This window comes from Belonocnema kinseyi, chromosome 6 (genome assembly GCF_010883055.1).
Source record: "Belonocnema kinseyi isolate 2016_QV_RU_SX_M_011 chromosome 6, B_treatae_v1, whole genome shotgun sequence".
Classification (NCBI taxonomy): domain Eukaryota; kingdom Metazoa; phylum Arthropoda; class Insecta; order Hymenoptera; family Cynipidae; genus Belonocnema; species Belonocnema kinseyi.
In genome coordinates, this window is record NC_046662.1 from 63,318,040 (window position 1) to 63,329,286 (window position 11,247).

At 27.1% G+C, this 11,247-nt stretch overlaps 2 protein-coding genes across 4 annotated transcripts in view; one reads left to right on the forward strand and one right to left on the reverse strand.

Annotated features, from left to right (window-relative positions):
* LOC117174124 (ELKS/Rab6-interacting/CAST family member 1) overlaps nt 1-11,247 on the reverse strand; it is a 210,853-nt gene that overhangs the window by 69,336 nt on the left and 130,270 nt on the right. The gene's annotated exons all lie outside the window — the stretch shown is intronic.
* Nucleotides 9,545-11,247, forward strand: part of LOC117174125 — a 3,679-nt gene continuing 1,976 nt past the window's right edge. The window contains exon 1 of the mRNA XM_033362909.1: nt 9,545-9,743. Within this exon, the coding sequence (XP_033218800.1) occupies nt 9,689-9,743 (55 nt within the window). The 5' untranslated portion in view covers nt 9,545-9,688. The remainder of the gene's footprint in view (nt 9,744-11,247) is intronic.

Genomic DNA, 11,247 nt, shown 5'->3' on the forward strand with positions numbered 1-11,247 from the left:
TCGCATCTCAAAGAGTAAAGACCTGCCTTCCAAGTGCCTTTAATAAATTGATTCTTTTTAAATAAATCTTTTATATTTGTTCATAACCTGTTTTCCAGTAAACATAGTTTACTTCCAAGAAATCATTTCTGATACACTTCAAGAGTATATTTTCTTAATATAAGAATATGCAATATCGGAGCAATAGACTAGTGCCTCAACTGAACACTATTTCTAAAAAAAAATTGTGTTCGAAATTATTGTTATATAATCTTCTTTTTAAATTATTAAAGTACGTAATTCGCGCACACTGTTACTTACACATGTGTAATCGTAGGCCTAGACGCTTTGAAAAATCGCACTCGCCGGGGATTGAACCCTCTCTACCTAAGCTACCTAAAAACTAGTGTGCCCTAACCGCGCGCTCTACCGACTTCGCTATCGAAGCACTTGGATCTCGATTACAAAAGTTTGGGTAAGAACTTCAATGCAGTGTCGTAACAAGTCATATAGTGAGCCTCAACCAATTTCAAACTAAAAGTTGTTGAACTCAACTTTAATTTACCATTTTTCATTTAGAAAAGTTTCGGAATTGAATTTTACTTATTTCAAAAAAGGCTCGATACTTTTTTTTCTTAATATATTTGAAAATGTTTTAAAATATCTAAAAGTAATAAACAATAAATGAAAATTCTCCGTAAAATGCGCAATTATCAATTTATACAACTCTCTTATTGCATATAATACTCTCTTACTGCATTTTTAATGCAAAATAACATTTCTTAAACAATAATTTAAAATATTTGAAAAAGCAAAGTAAGTTTCATTTATTTAACGAGGCATTTAATACTTCTTGTTTTTAAATATTTTAAACGCTTAAAAACGATCCAAAGGTAATAAATAATAAAGAAAAGTTGCAAGTACAAAAATGCTTTAATAACATCAATGACAAAAAATTATGTTCTGCTAAACGAAAATTTTCATAAACCGCACAGATTTAAATTTATCGAATTCTTTTATCAAACCCTTTTTTACAAAGATTTGAATATGAAACTGCTTTCCTAAAACAGCAATTTGAAATATGCAAAAAAAAATTGAACTTTACTTATTTTACAAAGGGCTCAATACTTTTTTCTTTAAAAATTTAATCTGCTTAAAAACTATCTAAAGCATATTCAAGCATTGTTCTAAGTGGAATTATTTCTTCGTTGAATACATTCATTTTCTCGTCTCAAGAACGTGAACATTGTTTCAATTAAAATAGTAGCGAAATAAGTATATCCATTTACTTGGATCAAGAAACATTTTGTTAGAGTTTTCGTTACTTATAATAAGAATATAATATTCTTAATTCAATGTTTTATGAAACTTGACGCAAATAAGTATAATGGAACAAACTAACTCATTAGTTTTTGCTTAGAGTACATATATTTTTGATTCAAATAGTTGACCTGATTCAATTATTTTCTTGATTCAAGAAAATCGATCCCTTGTCAAAAGAAAATACTTGCTTCTTTCAAGTAAAATCAGCCAAGTAAACTAGCCTACTTGATTTAATGCAAATTTTTTTTCAGTGTGACGTTGACATGACCTGAAGTTGTAAAAAATGGCGAATCTTGATTATGATTTGTGTTTTAAAATTTTCATTTCCAGTTTGAGAAATCAACACAACCTAATATTAAAAAAATTACTTTTTTAAAAAACTTTATGATTTTATATTAAAATTCATTTTTTTTATACAAATTTTCAGAGAAAAGCACTATTATATAATATGTGTAATATCTGTGATTATTTATTGATTTCATAATATGAAATAACTTCAAGTTATAAAAAACAAATCAGGATCTCAAAAACAATGGTTGCGAAATTTTCAAAATATATCATTATACCGCTCTCTTTTAGATAGGGATCCTACATTGCAGGTTTGAAAGCGTGTAGCAGTTATTACTAAATGAATCAGTATTCTTTACTAATTGGCAGTAAATAAATTCTTGTTACAGACATTATTTAAATTTAACTGAACATTATTTTTATTTTAATAATTTAAAGTAAGAGAGTGAGTATAAAGAATCAATTTTCAATATCAATGTCAAGTGACAGTAGTGACACTTCACATTGTTCTTTTAAGAATTGTTATAATAAAATGTGTTGTTTTCTGGATTGAGATTAAATTTAATAATTATTTGAAAAAAAAGATTTAGTGTCAATGGTCGGAAGTAACAGACGATTTGTTAATGAACGTTGCGAGGAGAAAGTACTTGCATGCTCTGGAATCTGGCCAAAGGCGACCAGTTGCTTCTCGTACGTTATAAGCTGAACTGACTAGGGCGACGACGACCTTTTGGATAGATTAATACGGAATTCACTTCCTCTAACATTAATGATACCAAAATTTATCCAACGATTGAAATAAGCAAATACAAGTCTAAAATTAATATAAAATTGTAATTTTTTCTGAAAAATTGAAATTAAATAAATTGACCCTTCAAGTTTATCATTTTTATGATCAAAAGTTTCATAAAAGATCTCAACAAAAAGGGAAAGTTGAGGGATTCTCAACAACAAATTATGAGTTGATCTTTGAGCCAAGAAATGATTTAAATTTTAAGTAAAAAATGCTTTAATTTCATTATAAGGACAAATGTTCAACAAGATAGTTTAACCTAACCAGATTCATTTTCAACTAAGCATTTGCATTTCTAACTAAAAAATAAAAAATTTGCATAAAAAGTGATGACTTTTCATATCAAAAAGAGGAATTTTCAAAATGAATGGAATTTTTAACCAAGAAAGATTTTCCAAATAAAAAAGAAAAAATTCCAAAATGTGGAATTTTTAAGCCAAAAAGATGAGCTTTTATTAAGGCACTTGTACCAAATGTACCAAATTTCAACCAAATGGTTGAATTTTAATTCAAAAAGATTAACTTTATACAGAGAGGGCAGAATTTCCAAACAATTATATAACTTTTCAACCAGATAGTTGAGATTGAAACTAAAAAGTATAAATTTTTCACCAAAAATGAAATAGTTGAATTTTCATCCCGAAAATATGAGTTGTCAACAAAAAATTAATTTTAAACCAAATAATTAAACTTCTAGTTGAAGAAAATTTTTTTCAACTAAGAAAACGAATATTAAACCAAATAAGTCAATTTTCAACCAAAGAAATAGTTTCTGGAATAAAATATTGGATCTTTAATAAAAAAATGAATTAAAAAAAAGTTGTTTAGCCGAGGAGTTAATTTTTAAACTATAATAAAACTATTTTGTAACAAAAATTAAATTATTAAATTTTAAATTAAAGAACATAATTTCAACCAAACAAGCCGAATTCTTAACAAAAAACATCTATTTCATAATTAAATACATAAATTTGCAACCAACATGAGACGAATTTTTTACAATATATATATATATATGACTTTTAACCAAATAGTTGAATTTTACATTAATAAAAGATCCATTTTTAACCAAAAATGGAATAGTTACATTCTCAGTTATAAAACTTAATTTCCAATTGAAAATACACGAACCTTCTTCGAAATATCTTAATTTTCAACAACAACAAATAAATTGTTAACTAAAAATATGAACCTCAAAATGAAAAAATGAATTTTTAGTAAAATTGTTATCTTTCGACCGTAAGTATATGTTTGGCAAATTGTTGAATTTTCTACAACACTGTTGAAGTTTGAACCAGAAAATGTTAATTTCCAACAAAAAATATAATTTTCGAAGTAACAGTGGAGTTTTGCAAACAAATTATTAAATTTGCAACCAAATAGATTATTTTTTTAAATAAAAAAAAAAAGTGAGTTAAATAATGTAGATTTGGACAAAATAGTTCAATTTTCTACCAAATTGGTGAATTTTCTATGGGTTAAAAATGAATTTATTGAATTTAATTATTTTTTTAAATTGAATTGAATTTGACAACTTTTTTGACGAAAATATGAAATGACTACAAAAACAGTTGAATTTTGAACGTAAAAACGTGCATTTTGTACAAAAAAGTTCATTTTCAACCGGGAAAGATGATTTTTGAATAAAATTGTTGATTTTTAAATAAAATAATTAAATTTGCAATCAAAGATATAAACTTGCAACTAAAAATATGAATTTTATACTAAAACAAGTAATGTTAAAAAAAATGGTTTAGCTTTCGGCCAAATGCTTGAATATTCTACTAAATTGTTTAATGTTCTATAAAATTATTGATTTTTCTACAAAAGTTGAATTTTAAACTCGAAAATGTGAACTTTCAACAAAAAAACTTCATTTTCAACCGAAAAACATGACTTTTAAAATACACCATACCAAATTTTTGAAGGATCCCTCATATTTTATTTTTTATATTGAAACCCCGTTGACTTTCTCATCTGCCCAAAAGACTTACGTGATTTATGTACGGACCCTAAGTGCTATTTACATTTTTTTATGGTATAGAGAATAAGAATACATATGGCTAAAAAAGATAAAAAGAAAATAAATACTGTAGTGAGGTAGAAAATGTAATTTCATTCATATTGAGGCAAAAATATCTTATCGAATATGACAATTTCCAAAATTCAGAATAGAATCGACTGTAGAGCGGGAAATGAAACTAATAAAAAATGTACGGAAGAATTATTTTCTGTACAGATAATATCAATCAAAACAAAATAAACATTATAGTCATGATTGCAAATAATAATTTATCTTACAGGGAATAATGCTGCACTTTGAGTAGACATTTGGACATGTCCTTTCAAGTGAGACAGATCGTGATCTTTTCTGGTCTATTTCCTGAAATGTTTCGTATTCACGTGGCACAAGAAACGTGCCAAGATTTCCAGAAGTCTAATCTTATTGGCGGTGAATTTTTCCGGTCATTTACACCCGGGGTTAAATACAGGTCATGTTAAATAAAGAAATTTTAGTTGATTTCGATTTTTACAAGTTAGAAAAAATGTAAATGGCGTTTTTCTAAAAGTGGCGGTCATTATAATTTGTTTATGCTTATTTTATAATTGACACTTTTGTCTGTCAAAAACCATAAATTTCGCAACTATTCGTTTTTTTTTAAATATATATTTCGTCAAATAAGTAAATGTTTTTTCTGTCTAGTAATTGAAGAACTTATGATAGTGGAGCTTTACTAGTAGAAATATGTTTACAAGAAATTAAATTCACATGCCAGAACCTAATCGGTTGTAAAAATAGCTTGTCAAGGTCATAATTACGCTACTTCAAATGAGCATTGTAGGAGTCCACAAATCATACCTGGAGTGTTTGATAACCAACAATTACGATTACAATTACATGAATTTTTAATCAACAAGAATAATTTTCTACCAGCAGTGATGATTTTTCAACATGGTAAATTAAATTTTCCACTAAAAAAGATGCCTTTTCAACTTTTAAAAGAAGAAATTAAATTTCTACCAAAAAAATACATTTTCAAACGACTAGAATAAACGTTCTACAAAAATGATAAATTCTTATCTGAATACATGAATTTCCAACAACAACGAAATAAGTTTTTAACTACACATATGATATTACAATTTTCAGTCAAAAATTTTAATTTTCAACCAAGAAGGTTAATTCTATACTGAAAAAAAGAATTTTCCGAAAAAAGAACAAATTTTTATGAACAAAAATAATTCTTTATAAAAAATGACAAGTTTTTAAGAAAACACATTAATTTTAAACTTAAATATGAATTTTTCATTAAAAACTATGCGCTTTTAATTAAAAACGGAATATTACAATTTTTTATTTAAAAACGTATTTTCAAAACAGCAGTTCCATTTTTAACAAAATAAATTAAATTTTAAACAAAAAGAGAAATTTTTCAACAAAAAAATTAATTTTCTACGAAAAATGACGAATTTTCACTAAATGTATGAATTTTTGATTGCAAAAGATGATATTTTAACAATATATAAATTATTAGTTGAAAAAATTAATTTTGCACCCAAAAAAAATTATTATTATTAAATTAGTTAAACTTTTTACAACAGAAATTCTGTTTCAACCAAATACATAAATTTCCATCTAAAAATATTACTTTCTTGACAAGAACGTAGAATTTACAACAAAATGATTCACTTTTTCACCAAAGAAATGATTTTTTTAATAAATACAACATTATTTTCAACAATAAAATAACGTTTTCAATCAAATGAACGGATTTTCACACAAAAAAAATAATTCTTAACAAAGAAGATACACGAGTTTTCAATTAAAATGATAGGTTTTAAACCAAAAACCAATTTTGAACAAAATACAAAAAAATTTCCACCGAATAGTTGGATTTGCGAGAATAAAGTGGAATAAAAATGTGGAATAGTTGGAACTAAAATTTTGAATCTTCAAGAAAAAAAATTAATGTTGGGGAATTTAGTGGTTCAACTTATAGCCAAGGAGTTGTTTTTTTTTTACCAAAAGGATGAATTCTCGACGGAAAATTTAATATTTGATATTTCAATATATTAAATGAGTTTTAGTAAAATAGTTTTATAAAAAATAATACAATTTTCAGAGCAAAACTTATGGTATCTGAAATCGGGAAAGAGGGGATTGACAATGTCAAAAAACACCTCACAGAATTTGTGCACAATCCCGAAGCGTATTCAAGTTAAAATTTCAAACATTTCAGGCTATTTACACGTTTCATAATATTCCAATCTCATTGTTTCAATAAAGATGATAATTATACAATAGCATTCTTTTATCAAACTTTTCTAAATGTGTCACGTTTCTCATTTTTATAACCTTCTTTCAATTAATGTATAAATTTCTAAATAAATTCATATACATTTACAAATGTAATTTTCCACTATCAACTTAGTAAAAAAATTAATTTAATTATTAATTTTCTAATCATCTCTAATAGCACACATTTTTATAACTTAATATTTTTAATTTCAGTATATTTATAAAAAATTATAATATTTAACCAGAAAAGTGTGACAAGAATATGCATTAGGGTGGCTCAAAAAGGCTTATATTTTTAAGAGGGCAACGATCCCCCCAATTTCATTCTAAATCCGAAAAAAGAAATTCCCTAATTTTTTATTTTTCGATTTTTCGATTTTAACAGGTGCCGGTTTTGACTTAGAGTTTCCCATGTAAAATGCATGGGGAAAAATCACTTTATTGAGTTTTTGGAATAATTTTTAAGGGTTTGAAAAAAAGTGACAGGAAAGTATGAGGGCCTGTAGAAAATTATCCAACAAAGAATTTCATGCATAAAATATATGGGTTTAACACCCCTATCACACCCCCACGAGTACCTGAAAACTACCCTTAAAACGAAAATTGTCAATTCTTCATGAAATCGACATTTTGAGCACTGTATTCTGGTCTTTTCTTACTTAAAATTATTAATATTGGCCTAATGGTATATTTATTATCACTGGTTCATTAATTTTTTATTATTTAATCAAATGGAACTTGTTTAAATATTTTTTTTCGAAAATTTATTATTGTTCCCTTAAAATTATTATTGTTAGTCTGGTGGAATATTTGTTTGAACAATTATAATAATACATTTTAAAGCAATTAAATTTTGTAAGCACGTTCTGTTAGATAAGGTTACGTAGCCTATTTACAAGTTTCATAACACTCCAATCTCATGTTTGAAATAAAATAATAATTTTACATAATTCCGTTATCTTATAGAAAATTTCTGTTTATCGCGTTTTCAATTTTTACAACCATATTATAATGAATATATAAAGTTTTAAATATATTCATATATGTTATTAAAGTAGTCTTTCACTACTGAATTACTGAATATTTTTACTGACTAAATCAGTGATTTTTTTATTAATCTCTAATGACTTACTTTCATCTAACTGAATTAGAAAAATTTCAGTAGTAATTAGAGTAGTAGAACATATGAACATTATGTTTTTATTCTAATTCCTTTTTCTGCTTTATTGTAACCATAAAAATTTAACTTCTTCAAATTTGAAACCCTGAATTAAAAAAATAATGTTTCGAAACTACAACATGCATATTTATTATTTGAACTACTGTTTTCGGATTTTTTGCCAAAAAATTAGGCATTGGTGATTGGCTAGCAGACCAGAAGTAATACTAAGGCAAACAGTTTTCCAAAAAAATCTAAATTATCATTTGTGAGAAATACGTCACTGAGTCAAATCAATAAGGATTGTCCGATTGATCAGTGAGTTTTTACTTATTAATTATTCAATATCCTAACTGTTTTAACTTAGTCACATACTTCACACTGATTCATATTTAGAGAAAATTTAACCAGGATTGGATGAAATACTGTTTTTGTTTGCGACGTTTCAACATCGAACAACTGTTGAAATAGGGTTTTCAAAACTATTAAAAAAATATTTTTCTCTAAAATGAAATACTTAAAAGTTTTTGAAATTTACTATAATGTTTATATTTTTATGCAGTATTCGAAAAAGCTGTGACTAGTCCCAAGAAACTATCAGATTTGGAAGAGGGGACAAATATTGCTTTCCGGAAAATTCGGAACGACTAGACAAGCTTATGAATAATATTGATTAAAAAAATATATTAACTAATTACTTTTGCGAAATACCAAATATTTATAACCTATTTATAGTCATTCTTATTATTAAAAATAATGTAAAATAACATTTATAACAGAATTGATTTATCTTTCAAGTTTAGTTTCTCGATCCAATCGTTAGCGATTTCATTACTGTCGTCGGTGCCCTTCAAACATAAAAAATTGGTTAATAAATCGCTTAGGAAATATTACAAATAAATATCATCATGAAAAGTCTCTTTCATAGCGACTTGTTTTTAAAGGTCTAAAAATTCTGTTTACAATTCTTAAAATTCATACAATATGGTTCTGCATGGTACAGTTGGATTGCGAAGAAATATTACCGTTTAGGAAACTACAAACATTAAAAGCTAATTAAGATTACGAAGACTAGGTAGCGTTTCAAGCAATCTGATTGCAATTGGTTAAAATGCTGTTTCCGGATGTGACATCCCATGATCAAACAATTGGGTTCGAATAGGGTTTTCGACATTTCATTAAAAAAATGAATTTTTCGAAAAAATTAAGTCTTAAAATTTCTTCAAATTTACTACAGTAATTACAATTTTATGCAGTATTTAAAAATCATATTATTTGCAAGTCAAGAAACTTCTACATTCATTGTGTTTGCTTCCTTTTTTCTGTTACGAAATATTTAAGCAGCCATTAATGATTGTTAGAGGTAACGAAAGCTCAGTACGACACGTAACATTGAAGGAATACAAATATCTCAGAGGAAAGATTTTCAGCGCTCCACTCCATGTTACCACCTTGTGACAATATAGAAGGGGAAATAGAATAGCAAACAGTATATGAATTGGGGTATTCGTACGGCTAGCCGTACAGGTCTGTCCAGAAAAAGCAAATATCATAAAAATTTTTCGTTTTTCAGGTGTGATCTTTCCACTACCACTGGCCCTTACTCATTCGACATATTCGGGAATGTGTTCTTTGAGTCGATTTCCCCTCTTTGGGCTGGCCAGATTTACATGGTCGTTTTTGAGGGAATGGGAAGGGCAAAGATTTCGCCAATCACGAGGCTACACGCTCGGCGAGGTGTATGTACGAAAAGACACATTGAACGTATATATACACTAATAAAACAGCAGAGCATTTAGTTTCTAAAAAAATCTCAATCTAAAAGTTTTTTCTACATTTAGAGAAAATGAAGTTCTCTCCGACCCAGTTTTTAACTTTAACTATTGCCCTAACTTATTTCGGTAAGTGTAACAATATTATAACAGGGCGCACGACTGTTGGTTCTCGCACTTCGCGCTCAATAATATATTTACCTCACACTACGCGCCCGGTTTTAGTATTTCTCCCAGATTTGTGCAAAGACATTTAAAATTAAAGGTGAAAGCATCAACAATTGTAATTTGGTGATTGTGAATTCTCTTTCGTTAAAGCTCCTTCGGCTTTAACTAAAACATTCTCACCTTGCATCCCCTGCTTCGCACTTAATTTTGGCAAAAATGCGAGTTTTTCTACATTATGCTCAACTCTATCACGTCAAATGTCTATTATATCTATTTATGTACCTCAGTCTGGGGCTGTTGATCCAGATATTAGAAAATAATGTAGAAATTTTATTTTTCATGAACAATTTTCAAATCAAAAGTAAAATTATTTTTATCTCAGGTCCTTATTTAATTATTTTGGTGAAAATTCACACTTATTTGTAAATCCAGCTGTTCTTAATTGCTAATTACAATTTTTCTGTTTGTTGACCTATCATCTATTACATTTATTGTTGAAAATTTATCTCTTTAGTTTAAAAATGAAGGCCCTTGGTTCAAATTTAAACTATATCTTTCTTAAAAGCTCAGCTTTTTGGTTCATTCTTAATTTAAATTTAAAATTTCACTGTTTTGTGAAAAATTTGTACTTTGGGTCCTGAAAGTGAACCATTTAGTAGCAAATTTTTAGTTGGTTAAACATTTTTATATTTAGTAAAAATTCGTCTTTTTTTGGTACAAAATCAATTTTTTCATTTCAAAGGCAACTGTTTATTTTACAATATCAAAAACAAACAGTTTGAAAATGCACAATGAGATATTTTTAAACTTTGTGAGTTTAAAAAATTTCTGAAACGCAATCTATTAAAATTCTTAATTTTTTTTAATATAACTTAAAACTATTTATAATAACATTTGACTTCTTAGAAATTATAAAAAGTACAATTTAAAGTTTCCAATCCATATATTTCAAATTTGCCTCGAATATTTTTACAAGATTATAAAATCTTTCTAAAAACAAAAGTGTTTTAGAAAGATTAGTTTATAATTTATTATTTGACAAATCATAACAAATTTATGTTTCACGCGAAGCAGCGGATGTTTATGAACAGAAATATTTAATAATACTTCTAAGTTTCACGATTAAATTGTTCGAGATTAAGGATTTTTAGAAGAAGAAATATTCTTGATTGTATATGAAAGACTTAAGGCTATGTGGCGATTGGGTCACGTGACTAGATTCCTACTTCACCGAAACTTTTTTTATTTCCTAACTTATTTTCACACGTAGTTCCACATCGAGTTGAAAATTTAGGATAATAAATAAGAAGCACTCAGAAAGGTGGGTCTGCTCCTAAATTTTTATTATTATGAAAAAAGTTTTTTTGTATACCAGGTGTATACATATGAAACCGGTATTGCCATTTAGCGGCCAGTAGGCACACTTGTAGGCACTGTCGGAACTTACCATTTGTGCTAATTGGCG